This window comes from Leptosomus discolor, chromosome 3 (assembly GCF_034619465.1).
Source record: "Leptosomus discolor isolate bLepDis1 chromosome 3, bLepDis1.hap2, whole genome shotgun sequence".
Taxonomy (NCBI): domain Eukaryota; kingdom Metazoa; phylum Chordata; class Aves; order Leptosomiformes; family Leptosomidae; genus Leptosomus; species Leptosomus discolor.
This window is the reverse complement of record NC_141393.1, coordinates 1990982-2006187: the sequence shown is the minus strand read 5'-3', so window position 1 is coordinate 2006187 and position 15206 is coordinate 1990982. Positions and strand designations below refer to the sequence as shown.

The following is a 15206-nucleotide window of genomic DNA, read 5'->3' as shown; positions in this document are numbered from 1 at the left end:
TGGCATGAGGGATAGCAGTTGCAAGCAAACTTTGTTGCCTGCTTGCCAGGGTGAAGTGGACAGTGACGTTTGTGCAGTCATGCATTGCCCATCTGGCAGACACTAGCCGCTGTATTACCTGTACTTGCTGGGGAATCATTAGGAAAATTGATGGGATTTATTGGAACCGTCTGTTAGATGGCCATACCTATAAGCTCATCACAATTTCTGCAGGCAGCGATGAATTATGCCGTCTCTTAAATTTACAGTCCTGTAACACTCAAGAAAATCAGAAAGGGGGAAGAAAAAGTAGCATTTGGGATCAGCCTTACTGAGCATCTTAAAAGAAGTTCTGCCTATTTGTATGACTTCATTACCCGGTTAAGTGGAAGCTGAAATAGTTTCAGTGTGCTCTTGAAGGTCGTTACTGATTCATCAAGATTCATTACTGCTGTAGTAATTATGAACATACAGCCTAGGCACAAACATGTTTCCCGAATGCCAGGACTTGCACGGATATATTAAATATTGCGCTGCGTGTCTGTGTGCTGGTTTGGGGGAGAATTTGCTCTTCCTGGCGAGGTTCCTCCTGGAGTCGCCCAGTGGGGCAGGAGGGGCTGTGTCACCTTGTAAGGAGGGAGGGAGATGGTTAGGTCTCCTCCGTCGCTCCAGCAGATTGGAAAGGGACGTGGGGCAGCGCAAGGGACATGCCAGCCTCTTGGCATAGTCGGCATTGCACTTGTTTAGCAGGAATATTTTTCCCTTGACATTTTGTGCTTTCAGCAGGAAAGGCATAGATTTGCGTCCTGAGTATCTTACATAAATGGACCTGAAGTAATCCCCTAGCAGCCTCCCCCCCCGCCCCATCTCCATAAAGTAGGTCACTGAATAGTGGAAATGAAGACTCAAATGTTGAATATTTGCCCTATAAAAGCCCTGTCATCCATAAAAGCAACCCTGGGCAAATGTTACTGAAAGGCAGGATGGCTCTTCTGTGTGTGTGTGTGTGCATGTCACGGGGAAGCTGAAGGCAGAAGATGCTAAAACAGCAACAACCCCCACCCCACCCCAGTAAAATAGGCTCGTGGTAAGCACAAGAGAGAGGTGGATGAGGAGAGCGGGTCAGCCTTTGTAAGCAGTCTTTTTCTCTGCCTTAAATATCGTACTCAAAGCAGGGAGAATAAGGCTTTAGGTGATGCATGGCCTGCTCGGTTCAGTATGGGTTCTTACGCTATCTTTATCCCCCTAAAATCAGTATTAGTACAGTAAGAGATGTAACATCTGTCACTTCTGGCTTATTCTCTTTTCATCTTCCCCCCCGGAGGTAGTGCTGTGCAGTGAAGTGAGTTGTTAGTTCAGGGGGGTTGTTTTACTTCGTTCTCTGGCTGCGCTGCTCCGAATTGCTGCGGGAAGGGCTGGGTGGAGGAGGTGGGTGATGCTCTTGGGCTGGGGGTGCTGGTGAGCCGCCTTCTCCTAAGAGAGTGCTTTCTGCTCTTTCATTCCTACCCGGCGTGGTCACAGCTAGATGTCCTACGTTGCAGTCGTGTCAACCAAATTCTTCATCTCTGGGTGAGCCTGAAGATGTGCTGAGCATGTACCACCCTGGGGTGGCCCTGGGGCACATCCCCGAGGGGGACGTTGACTTTGGGTGTGAGCACAGGGCAGGCTGGTGGCCTCCAGGTCTCCCGTTGCACCCTCGAGACTAGTCGTGTGGATAGATAGGGTTGGTTTTACGTAAGTGCTGCCAGAGACAGGCAGAGAAATTCCTGAAGAACTGGTTGGTATATGTGCTGTGTCACCTCCCTGCAGTACGGTAAGAGGGCTTCCCTGTTAAGCTAATCAGCTGTCTATTAAATAATGAATTAATTAAACGTCCAGGCTGATGTGTTAGGGCACGTGGCCTTGATCCGTTTGTGAAGCATGTGTCCCCTGGTCATCTTGTTCTCCCTCTGATGGTACATAAAAGAGACCTTCATTTTAGTTCTAAATGTTTATTAAAAATCACAGTGCTGCCTCTTTGCATAATGAAAAAATGCTTTTTGTGAGATAATTACTGGTCCAATTAAGATATTTGTAAACCTTAAGCACCGTCCAGAGCGATTGTTCACGGGCAACCCTGAGACGTACCAGACAATAGACAGACGTTTCATTATTGCGGTAAATTGATTATTTTTTGTGAGCCATTATCTTTGGAGTTTATCTTTGAAAGGAATAGGTGAACAGAAGGGACAGATAAATGCCGGATTTTGTTAAAAAGCTTTTCTTTTATAGTTCTATTTTAGTACTTAATGTGCAGCGATTTTTCTTTTTAATTCCATCCCTGGGAGCCGCCGTCCCTTCCCGTCACACAGCTCGCAGCACGGCTGGCCGAGCTCCTTGGCTGCCTGCTCCTGCGGGGAGGGGGGCGAGGACAGGCCATCTCCTGCTCTGCAGCCCCTTTTCCCCAGCACCAGGGTCCCCCTGGGAAACGTGGTTTCCCCGGGGTGTGTTCATCCACCGTGGGCGGACTTCAGCCGGGTTTCTGGGAGCAGGCGCCCTCTCGAGCGGCCGCGTGTGGCCGAGTCTCTTTATTCTTCTCTGGAGGGTTGTGGAGTCGGTTCATCATCTCGCGTGGCATCTGGCTCACGGAGCTCCTCAGGACGACTCCTGCGAGATCACCGAGAGCTAATTTGGCTAATTTGCTGCTGGCTGCGGGTGTTCTGGGTTTAAGATGTGCCCCTTCAGGCTCTGACTGCAGAGTAAAGTGGTGTTTTCAGGTATTAAAAGTACGTTGAGGTGCAAGAACTGATTCTGGAGTTATTTTACTGTCTAAGCAGTCCCCACCATGAAATCTGTGATCGATGTTCATGTCTTGCGTTAGAAGTGGCCGGTGCCCCGGCGCACGTGGGCTGCTGTGCTTTCTCTTCTCTGCATAGGGGCAGGGCAGCACGCGGGCAACCAGGGCAATGAGAACAGAAAGCGACCGTGAAATCGAGACACAGTTTCCTTCAGGTCGCTCGATTTACCTTCCACATGAGTAACCAGATAGTTCCTCTTTCGTGGTGATGAAAGGCCACGGAGAGGTTAAAAGAAATTCTCTTGACTTCAGCTGCTTTTCCAGCCGTTTGGCTGGATCAGCCAGTCTCCCCCAGGGCTCTCTCCTCACCTCTGGAGACCCTTTTGGCATACGCCCCCCGTATTCCCCAACACTTCTCCTAAAAGAAACGCCCATTAAGGGTATGCTGAGCAGTTTTGGTCTCTCTTTCCAGAGATGTCTGGAGAACCCAAATAGTTATCGTTTGCCGCCCTTCAAAGGCTAAATGATCTTGCTCAAATAAGTTTTGGATACCAGCTCGGCTTCCTGTACCACAGCTCGGTCTGCCCTGTCTTAACAAAACCCTCCATCACCTAAGGAGAATGAATCATGAACAGGGACCGAAATACATGTCTCGGGCAGAGGGTGCTTAATACTAGAATTTAGACCTTCAAATTCTTAAATATTAGAGAAGGAGGATACACCAATAACTTCACCTCTACCTCCTAGCCAGTACAGTGTAGATTCTTCAGTATTCCTTATCCAGGCTGGTTTTAAATTACTTGAACAATGTGACTTCCAACACTTTTGGGAGATTATCTCTGAGTAATCTGCAGTACAGATTATTTCTTGATACGCAGCTCAAACGATCCTTTGCTCTGCTTTATCCTATAATTACTAGTTATTACCGTTAGTCCCTTTTAAGCAGCCTGATCACACTAGCCCACAACTCCTCCCAGCCCACAGCCTCCCCATCGCTGCTTGGGCTGATTGCTTCAGGGCCACGGCTTTCCTTTCTGCCTGTTGAAGGCACCCAAGGGAATACTGAAGTGACAGTAGCCCCTGCTTCACCTGTGCCATCTGCAGCCCCCGGTGAAGAGCTCGGGGGTCATGGTGGCTCTTCCAAGCCTACCATGGGGTCACTGCTTCTAGCGGCTCCTTGCGCTGTTTGTCTTAGAATCACGGAATGGTTTGGGTTGGAAGGGACCTTTAAAGGCCACCTAGTCCAACCCCCCTGCCGTAAGCAGGGGCGTCTTCAACCAGGTTGGGTTGCTCCGAGCCCCTTCTGCCCCTTTGGTTTCTCTGTTAGCAAGTTCTAGGTTCAAACTAGGGACAGTTACTTGACCCATCAGGACTTCAGAGGTCTAGAGTAGACTAGAACGAGGTTGTGTCTGCCCAGAATATGCAGTGAATAAGCATCTTAGGCTCATGCATTTTGGTGTTTTCTTTGAAATAGCCTCTTTGGTCCCTGTCCCCATTCTCCTATAGACACAGTGACTGTGCTACATCAGGAATCCTATGGAATTACAGTAGAACTACCACAGGAGAACAGGCAGAAGGCTCTAGTCTGGTTTCCTATCTCTGGAAACAGACAGATACAGTCTGCCTGGGGAGCACTTTAACAAAAAAAAAGGGGCAGCAATACGGTGATACCTTCTGCCGTCTGACCTCCTGGTGAGTCAGCGACTTTAAGAAGCAAAGGTTGTCTCAGACCATTTTATTTAAGGGCCAGGAGTGGACATAGATCAACACTAGCCCTCTTATGCGTGTGTGTCTGCCCGTTTCAAAAGATGCTAGTGCATATTTTTAACGTCGGTGCTACTTTAGCGTTACTAAAGCTTTTGTTTTTCAAGTGATAACCCTCTACTTTAGGAAACAGATTTTAACTGCTAAGAGTATTAACTTGTTTTTTAAGCCACTTGCTGCACGAATAAGGTAACGTTTGTTGTCTCAAACATAGGATGCAGCTACTTAGTTATTCTGCACAAGCGGGAAGAGAACTGACCTTTATTTGCAGCAGGCTCTGTGGCTGGTGCTGCAGGAGACATGCTGGTGCCTGGGCGAGGAGGGCTGAGCCCCTCCGAGACGCTGCTTGTGCCGCAGAGGGAGGCTGGCACAGCCGGTGGCACCCTGCTCGCTGGCTGGGCGCTTGCGCTTGCTTGGCGGGCACCCCCCTCTCCTCGCCCCACCGCCGCGCCTTTGCCAGCACGCCCGTGGTTGTGCACCTTCCCCTCGCGCACCCCTGCGCCTTTGCTCGTGCCCCCGCGCTCGCGCCCCCTGGTTCACCCGCCTTTGCACATTCGTCTTTGCTTGTGCACCCTTGCCCGAGCATCCTTGCTTCTAGTAACGAGCGATAGGATGGGAGGAAACACCCTCAAGTTGCACCAGGGGAGGTTTAGGTTGGACATGAGGAAAAGTTTCTTCACTGAAAGGGTTGTCCAGCGCTGGAACAGGCTGCCCAGGGAGGTGGTGGAGTCACCATCCCTGGAGGTGTTTAAGAGGCATCTAGACGTGGCCCTTAGGGACGTGGTTTAGGGATGGACTTGGCAGTGCTGGGTTAACAGTTGGACTCAATGATCTTAAGAGTCTTTTCCAACCTGAACGATTCTGTGATGCCGTGTTTCTACACCCTTGCTCACGCAGGCTTGCCATGCCCTCCTCCACAGCAGGCTCAGCTGCATGTTCCCTGGTCCTGGGGCTTCCCTACATCTTGGGTCACAGTAAGGGAAGAAAAAGTTCAAGTGATTATTTTCTCCTCAGTTGTCTAGCTCTCCTCATCTCCCCCCTCCACCGTCTTCCTGATTCCTCTGTGGGCATTGCACTGATTTGAGTTTCTTTTGTGTCTTTTTTTAAGCTTTATTGCTGATGAAAACAAGTCAAACGTGGTCAGGCTGCCAGTGCCTATCAGTTGGTGTGTCACAATACCCCACACCCCTGATATTCTTTGACCCTGTAGCTAATTTAAGCCAAATTTGACAGTAGAATAGACCTCTTGGAGGTAATTAAGTACCTGCAAGTTTGTGAAAATAAATAGGTGGGTATAAAAAGGGAAACTCTGCCAAAACTCCTCCCTGAGCAAAGATTCAGTGCTGTCCTTCCTAATGAGAGGTAGAGACTCAGCATCCCAGTTAAGGGGAACCCATAGCCATAACCACTGTGGCCGTAGCCATAAACTCGTTGTGGGAGCTCACCGTCTTGGGCACCGTCAGTCAAATGCGATACAGGGAAGCTGCAGCCAGGCTTCTTTTTTATGGCATTGCCCGTGAAATGATTTGCTTTAATAGATGGCCTTGTCCCTCCTCTCTCCTTCTCTGTTTCCAGTAACAAGAACATTAATAAATACAGTAAACCATAATAGATTGGCTGGCTTACAACGTGACAGATACTGGTTGTGTTGCAAAATGCCACAGGAGAAGATGAGTCAGGGTGTTTTAAGGTATCGTTCCATCTGGGGTACTGATACAGCCTATCTTATCAGCCTGCCTGCAGACCTCGTAGCCGTGGTCCTTATCTTGGCAACGTGCAGTTTTTGCAGTACTGTTATCTCTATTTTTCAGAAAGAAAGCCGAGTTAAAGAGAGGGTAAATTACTTGCTCAGAGTCGCGCAGGACCTTTTTGGCACGCGTCGTCTTTTTTTTTTTCTTTCCCCCCGCCCCCCCCAAAGGTGCGTGTCCTCTGCCATTCACTCTCCTTCCTCTCCAGTGCCTCCAGAAGCTGCATGTGACCGTGAGAAGCAGGGGGTGTTCTTTCCTGGTTTCTGCCTTATAGGGTTTTTTTTTAATAGGAGCAAATTTCTGAATTTCCCCTGCCTCTTGGTCTGAGATGCTGTTTCTTGCAGGTGGAGCTCAGGGCTGCTGCCTTCCTGCATCCCCACAGTGCAGCTGCATGGGAGGCAAGTCTTCAGCAGCCCCCAGTTGCACTCGTACATCTCTGCCCCCCTTCCTCTCTAGGTCCACCTCGTGGACACACTAAATTTGTTGTTTACTCCTCCCATGACGAGCTTAGTGAAGGGGTTTCTTAAACCAGAGGAACGTTGTGGATATCTGGGGAGCAGCTGCTCGATTTGTTTGTCTCCCATCCCTGGGATCCCATCCCAGGGTTGGGTCCGCCTCCACACATGAAGCTGGCCTTGCTGCCTCCTCTCTCATTTTATGTCTCTCTTCCATCATGCGTTGCCTTCGCAGGCAGCATTGGCAAAGGACCCCTCGCTGTGCCGAAGGTACTCCTGCTCCTGGCTCCGTGCTTGAGATGAGAAGTGACAGCCCTTGCCCCAGCCAGAAAGTGGGTGATTTCTGAGGCTAAGGCAAGGTGTGATTTTTACAGTGCAGACCTGTAGCTCTGATGGCAGCCTGGAAAGGATGGAGTCTGGAACAGGCTGCCAGCAAAACATGTCCAGAAAGTAGGTCTACAAGGACAACCACCAAAGGGAAAACGCACGTCGTGGACTGTGGAGTTGCAGGCAGAGCTGGAGATGGGTGTTGGAGCGGGTCCAGAGGAGGCCAGGAAGATGCTCAGGGGCTGGAGCAGCTCCCCTGTGAGGACAGGCTGAGAGAGCTGGGGGTGTTCAGCCTGGAGAAGAGAAGGCTCCAGGGAGACCTTACAGCGGCTTCCAGTGCTGAAAGGGGCTGCAGGAGAGGTGGGGAGGGGCACTTGATCAGGGGGTGTGGTGATGGAATGAGGGGTAACAGTTTCAAACTGAAAGAAGGGGGATTTAGGTGAGATATTGGGAAGAAATTCTTCCCTGTGAGGGTGGTGAGGCCCTGGCACAGGCTGCCCAGGGAAGCTGTGGCTGCCCCCTCCCTGGCAGTGCTCAAGGCCAGGCTGGATGGGGCTGGGAGCGACCTGCTCTGGTGGGAGGTGTCCCTGCCCAGGGCAGGGGGGTGGAACCAGATGGTCTTTAAGGTCCCTTCCAATCCAAACCATCCTGTGATTCTGTGATTCTCTAGTGCTGTAGGCTGGTACGTGGCAGAGAGCAGACCTTTTCCCTGTTGATAGCAGGTATTTTGTTTAAGGGCTGTGACCCCCATGTTCTTGGCCTCACGGTTCTCACGGTCAGTGAATCACTGAGACAGGAGAAGGTTGTGCTTCCCCGGGGCAGCTGGTGGTGCCGGAGGGGCGGGAAGCGAGAGGAGAGCTACAGGGGAGCCTGCAGCATCCGTACCAACTGGGACATGCTTCGATCGAAGCATATTCCCAGCAGGGAGCAGACCCAGTGCCCAGGGGGAAGGGACAACGTACATGGTTTTTTACTGATCCAGCCAGAGCCGTGTATCCTTTGAACTAAGCTGAGAAGCCACAAGCCAGGTGAGTTGGAAAAAATGTTCAGAAGGAGGCTTCTTCCTGCAGGCAGGCTGTGCGCAGTGTACTTTCAAACCTTTCTCTTTAAACTGCATTTTCCTTCTTGGAACAATACCTTTTTTCCCAGTTGAGTCTGTGTTCTCGTAGGGCATTGCTTTGGGAAGGGGCTGTTCTGTATCTGCCTGATGTGCTGGCTTTCATGAAAGAAGGTGGAGGAGTCCCATCACAAGCACCACCTGGCTGGTGCAGATCCAGCACAAGTGCCACAAGTGTGGGATATAGAAATGAAGGAGAGAGAAGGGCACGTGCTGGTGGAGAAAGGCATTCGGAATAGCTTGGGGAATCACAGAGCAGGGCTTGTCTGCTCCTTCTGTCTTGCCCCTCACTGCCTTCAACACCCCCGACTTGCCCCTCGCTGCCTTCAGCGCTCTTTTCCCTCTGTATTTTTTTCTCTCAGCTCTAGTAGAGCTCTGACAAGACGGCTGTCTTGGCTTTGTACCTCCCTCCCTTTGCTGGGGTGGACCATCTCGTATCCTGCAGCCCTTCCTCACCAGGAGCTTTTGGGCATCTTCATGGGGTGCTTCTCCTCTGGGCTACCTCTGAGTGATCCAAGTTTCCTGGGCACTGGCTTGTGCTCAGGGGCTGCTGTGGCACACACAGGCATAAGTGAAGAATAAGCATGTTTTATTAATGTTGGGAATGTTTTATTAAGCAGTCTTTCTCTTTTTTCTTTTTTTTTTTTTCTTCTTTTTTTTGAAGTATAAAATAATTTTTCCTTTCCTCTCCTGTGGAAAAAGTTATTTCTACTTTTGCCTGTCCCACCAGATTCAGAAGGAGCTATTAAAGCCTTCAAAACAGCTGAAAACAGCATTTTGGTACCTATGAAAGTCCCTGATTTAACTCTGATTCGTAGCAGGCTTGTCAGGTCCGTAGACACGAGGTACATCCTGGGGGAAAACTGGAACTGTTTCTCACTGGTACAAGTCAGTTGTTTCTGTCTCGGGAGGCCTGAAAATAGCCTTTGATTATCTTTTCCTGCAGACAGGAGTTACGGTGCAGGCTCTATTTTGTCAGTCCTGGCATTCAAGCAAAGCAGTTGAGGGCAGGACAGCGTGGAGAGGTAAAGCTCCTAGGAGAGACTGCTTTAAAACAGAAGGCATCTCTCTGATTCAGGACAGAAGACCCATAAGGGCAGCCAAGTTTTCAGAGGGCGCAAAAGGAAAGAGAAGGCGGGCAGGGTTTAAAAATCAGGTTTTTCCCTATCTTCCCCCACCACACAGCCTGTGCCCTCCCCCTGAGCAAGGCACCGAAGGCGCCGTGTGTGATCTGGAGGATCACAGGCGGCTTCAGAGACGGAGCTTTCGTCTGTGAGGCGCTGAGAGAGGCGTAAGGAGTTGGCTGTGAAGGCGGCGTGGGTGTGGTGAGATGGGAACGATAGCTGGACGGGGCAAAACCATCCTTGTTAGGCTGGTGGAGCTTGCAGTGCTTTGTCATTATCAAACACTGGCCCCTAAAAGGCAGAGGGGCTGCCTCTGATGGGACCAAGAGTGGAAGCTCGCTGGGATGCCCGTCGTGCGAACGCCGATGCCTTTGCTGGGGCTGCCGCGGCATTTCTGTCCCGATCGAGCACCTTGCACGGCACCGTCTCTTCCGTGGCGAGCTCGCCCCTCCTCGCTGCCAAGAACCGGTGGTTCGGGGCCGTGGCTGATCGTTTGGGGAGGCGCTGGGGGCGATTAGAAAGTCTCGCTCCTGCAAGACTGCGGAGGGGAGGAAGGTTGGGTCCTTGGGCATCGCCGGCTCACTGTGCGGCTCTGCCCGGTATTCCTGCTCCAGGGGGATGTCTACCTCTTGGTGGAAACCGTTGTTCACATGTTCCTTCCGGATTTGTTAATGCAAATCTCCGTGGAAAGAGCACCACTTGGATAAACCTCCTGTGATAGAAAGGCACCAACTGCCTTTTGGTTTCAGGGCTTCCGTTCTGGGCTGAGTTCTGAGTTGGCACGATTCTTCCTCGTTGCGTGGCCATTACAGGCTGGATTTTCTGTTCTACGGTAAAACCAGCAGCCAGTCTTTTGTAAAAAAGGGGTTTTAGTGCCAAATACTCATCAAAAGTAAAGCCATAACTTGCCGTGATGAAGCACTGGCTGCGCTCAGCGGCCCAAATGGGCTGATGTTCGCTGGTGTGGGGTTTTGGCATGTCAGAGACACGCAGGGAGGCAGACAAGTGTCATAGCTGGGGCTGTTGAATCTTATTTTCACCACTTCAAGCACCTGGGCACCTTCTGTCATGGTAGCATTGCACGGTCTTCCAGTGTGTGTAGCCACTATGCGTTGCTGTCCGTGTGTAAGCGACTTCTTCACACGTGGTTATGACTGTACAAGCAGGAAAGGCACCTGATGTCTCTCTCATGCTAACTGTCGAACCGTCTCTTTTTCTCCTTTGAAGTCCCACCCAATTTGACTGTTCCTCAAGAAAAGTCACCCCTGGTCACCCGGGAAGGGGACACGATCGAGCTGCAGTGCCAGGTGACAGGGAAGCCCAAGCCCATCATTCTCTGGTCCCGAGCAGACAAGGAGATCGCGATGCCGGACGGGGCGATGCAAACGGAGAGCTACGATGGGATCCTGAGGATAGTAAACGTGTCCAGGGAGATGACGGGAACCTACAGGTGCCAGACCAGCCAATACAACGGGTTTAATGTCAAACCCAGAGAAGCTTTGGTACAGCTCATTGTACAGTGTAAGTAGACCCTTGTTTTCTTTCCATGTGGTTTAGCTGAGAAAAAGAAGTTGATTTGTTTCTCCCCTAAATACACAGCAGCGAGAGTCTTACTTGTTTCATTTTTGATGCTGTGTCGTTTGGCTCTGTAGTTCCCTGAATCCATGATTTTAATGTAAATATAGAAGTAAAAATGACATAGTAGTCCCATTTATATTTAAAAAAAAGTCTGAGGCAATCATTATTTTCCCAGTGCCTAGCTTTGAATTTCTTGACATGGGAACAAGCACATGAGATAGGAGGGCATATTTCTATAAATGCAGATCTGATACTGCTCTCATTTGTTGATACTGTGTAAAACAAGAAGAAAAACATGAGAGAAAGAGCTCTTCCATCTTAGCTGATCTGCATACAGATCTGCACGGTCTGCTCTGACTCTGAATGCGAACCGTCAGCATCAGGAATGGGAAGGAAGACGTAAGGGGAAATCAATTATATTGGAAGTGCTCGGCATTTATTATTGGAAAATGGTGTCTGGTTTGATATGGTTTGTGGGAAATAATGAGCCACTCGTTGTTGCTGTGTATCTGATAAAGATACTCACTAAATGACTTTCATGTGCCTGTTATGTTGTTGGTACTTACTTTCACTTTTTTATAAGGTGACTTGTGCCACCCTCATTTATTCCGGTTTCAGATGCCCAAATATTACGGCAGATTTGCTTTTTGACAGTGTTCTGTGCTGAGCACAACTGACCTCTTTTGGGGCCTCCAGGGATAAGATGCTGCAATATACATAGCTATTACTAATAATCAACTGATTTGTTTTTTCCAAGGTCTGTTGTATAACAAAGTATTTATGCACTTGATTACATGTTGTGGTATCTGCGGCGCTTTCATCAGAGCTATTTACTGCTGTGCTGGCACAGCTTTTTATCAAAGCATGCTTCTGTCCCAGCCGGCAGTCACGTGGATTAACGACACCGAGAGCCTCCTGAGAGTCAAGCCTGCAGGCAAGCTGGAGCCTTCTCGCTTGGGCTTCTGGTGGTGGGTTCATCTGCACTGAGACTGGCTCCATCCCACCTGGGCTGACGTATCTAAACTGGGAGCAGAGGTGTCTTTGGCTCCCTCCTAGAGATTGCAGCAAGTGGCTTGGATCTTAGATCCTCCTCTGGGGAGGTCTGTCTTTCCCTATAGAGCGTTAAAAGACCACGGAGGGGTGAGTCTCCTACTGATGGCAGTTTAAAGCAGAAGGATTGTTGCAGGGAAAACTCGCTCCTGCACAAATGGGCTGGACCAGGCCTGCACGAGCTACCTTAATTCAGAGCTGTGGTAGCACTGGGGAGCCCTTGCTGCCACAAGAATTTTTACTGCTGTTGTTATTACAAGGATTGTGGTCATTCAGATGATGGCTTTTGTGGTTATCATCACTAGGACTGCTCCTGATGACACCCAGTGTCTCGTTCAGGTATCATAACAAGCTGTTGTCGTTATAGGTGTTCCGTTTTAGCCACACAGAAATGGTGATTTGCAGAAAGTAAACATCATGAAAAGGTAGAAGATGAAAGACATGGAAGGGCAGAATATAGGAGATGCGGAGGAGACCTCAAGTCTCTCCTGTAAATGGACGTGCCACCAGGGCACAGGTCATTGTCCGGGCTGATAGAGCTGGTGGTACCGTGTCCTGGGCCCTCACAGGGTGAATAGTGCAGGAGAGTTGGGGTCGATGCTGGGGAGAAAGCAGACAGCAGCAGCACAAAACCATTGCAGGGATTTTCAGTTGCTGAGATTGAGTGGGTGTATTCACAGAGGCTGGATGTGGTGTGTTTTGGCTACCACAGCTTTGCTGGGATGTGTCTTTGCTGTTCTTTGCAAACATTGAAAACCTCGAGAAAAGATTGCTCAGTACGGTCATAAATTAAAGAAGACCAGAGGTATGAACGCTTGCTGTGATATTCCCCAGCCTGTTACTCTTGGGACGCTGGGTTGGGAGAGCTCGGGAGGTCAGCAGCAGGGTGGCCCATAGAAATGGTTGACTAAGTATATCTCCTCGGGGAGCAACAGTGCTGAGTGAGAAAGGTGATAATGTGCAAGATTTTCGGATAGCTTGAACTCAGGATTGGCCTCTGTAGCGTTCTTGATCTTGATCTTCAACAGCAGAGAGGAGACACGAATAGTAAACTCAGTAAGAGCTGATTTGCGGAGTCCCCTGTGAATCTGCGAACAAGAACTGCGATAGAAACAGTGGAGCAGTGGTCCTCGTGAATAAGGAGGAGGGAAAGTGGCTTCTTTCCTGTTTTCCGTCACTGATTTGCTGTCAGAACTAGAGAAGATTTTGTTTTCTGGCCACTTGGGTCCTCCGTCTTAGCCGCTGAGTTTATATTCTCTTTTTGTCACTGTAGATCACCTTTGCCGTATGTCCATGCAGAGTCCAGCGTGGTGGTTGTAACATCCTGGTTTGGGTTGGTTGTGATGGTGTGTGGGTGATGGACACGTGGATGATGGAGATGTGGATGGAGGCTTCTTCAAGTCATTCAGTTCATGCACAAATATGGCATAGAGGAGGGCGTTCCCGATAAAGCGAGATCTTCAGTGGAGGTAAATCCACTCCAGCAATTACAAACAGCAAACCCTCAAAGTAACGGCCAGGGCAAGCTGGCTGTCCCATCCCCAGTGCCAAGACTTTCTTGTCTCAAGCCTTGGGAGCGTCATGAGACCAGAAGGAGCTCGGTTTCATGTGTTTTCAGGTACTAAAAGTCATTTTCAGCTTTGCTTGCTTTTCTTTTTTTTTTTTATTTTAAATCCTCAGAAGCTCAGTTCACTGGGGGATACTGGAAGAACAAGTATTCAGAAGCACTCTTGACATGGCTCTGTGTAACAGCTGTGATGTGTCCCACATTTTGCCCTGGAAGTTTTTGTTTCAAATCTTTCGCAGTCATAGAAACTCTTGTGTTTATCCAGCGAGCTCTGCACCATTTATCCGGGTCTCCAATTCAAAGCTTTTAAACAGATGCTGTTATTTTCTTCAGCAGGGAGATAATTATGTGTTTCACGTTAGAGGAGGGGGCGGTTGAGTCTGGGTCTTGGGGAATGTTTCCCAGGATGTGGATGAGGACTTCCCACCAGCAGCACTTCTTCAGGACCTGAGCCAGTCCCTGGTGGACCCAGTGGGATGACTCCTGCTGAATTCCAAAGGCTGGTGGATGCAGTGCTTGGATTGCTGTTATTTTACAATGTTTTGCTCTGGTTTTGTGTGTTTTCGGTGCTGCGTTAGTGCAGCGGTTCACGTATTCTGAAAGAGATGAGAGACACGACTTGAAGATGTTTATAAGAAGCAGGAGCGTAACAGGAATTTACAGGGGATTTTTCTTTATTCGGTTCTTGTTTAGATTTCTACTCACTTTATTCAGATCCTAGCGGGTGACAATTTGGAGACGAATGGACAAAGCAGATCTGATGTAATGCTTCGATTAGTTTTCCTGTGGGAGGAAAGCGCGTGTGCTCACATCGACTTCAGCGTCGTTTCCGTAACTAGCATAGCATTTATTCAATTGTCATAAAAATCGGTTCTTTTCAGTGATTTTGTAATATTTATTTTAGATGCTTCTATCAGTTATGAACAGGGAAAGATAATTGATGAAAAACTTTTATGTATATAAAAACTCATTGATTTCACTTTGTGTATGGTGTGTGGGTGAGTAAGCAGATATGTTCATGGACGTTGGTGTCCGGCTACTTTCCCATTCTCTGGGGTGTCAGAAGAGTTTCTGCTTGTGAGAGCAGGACTTTCTGTCCCACCAGAGTGGGGTATTACTCTGTTTTGCTCCACAGGGCAAATCTTTCAGTGGAACTGCTGCTCCAAGTCGTATCTGTTGATTCAAACTAAAGAAAAACTAAAGATAAATTCAAATTAAAGGCATTTTTTTAATTTGGCCAACTCTTAGTTCATTTGACCAGTTTTAACAGAGTTTTCCTCACCTCTCTTTTTCCTCTGCCATCCCTTTAACCCCGTGCTCAGTGATGTCAGGATCTCAAACTCCGAGTTCTCTCGGAAAATGGCTGGTTCCTGTGCTTCGTCACAGTTTGGCTTCAAGGTGTGGTTTAAGATTTTTAATTTTTCCTGTTTACCATCAAACTCCAAAAATTTCTAGTAGGAAAATGAAAATGCAGGAGTAGAAACCGAAAGGAAAGGGAGACTCATCTCTCCGAGCCCAGGTCTGTTGGGCAAGTCATGGTTGGTGTGCTTTTGGGTACGCTTTGAGTCATGCCATCCTTGTCACGTCCTGAAGTGCTTGCTCAACAGTAAAACACAGCAAAGAAGATGCTTGTTTTGAGGTCTGATTGGGTCGGCCCTAGAGAGGAATTTAACTGAAAGTTTTAACCCCCTGAATGTTAGGTACCTGTGCTCCCTGTGTGG

At 49.0% G+C, this 15206-nt stretch overlaps 1 protein-coding gene across 1 annotated transcript in view; it reads left to right on the top strand.

Annotated features, from left to right (window-relative positions):
- MDGA2 (MAM domain containing glycosylphosphatidylinositol anchor 2) overlaps nucleotides 1-15206 on the top strand; it is a 244782-nt gene that overhangs the window by 111843 nt on the left and 117733 nt on the right. The window contains exon 8 of the mRNA XM_086462047.1: nucleotides 10518-10811. Coding sequence (XP_086318173.1) covers nucleotides 10518-10811 — 294 coding nt within the window. The remainder of the gene's footprint in view (nucleotides 1-10517; nucleotides 10812-15206) is intronic.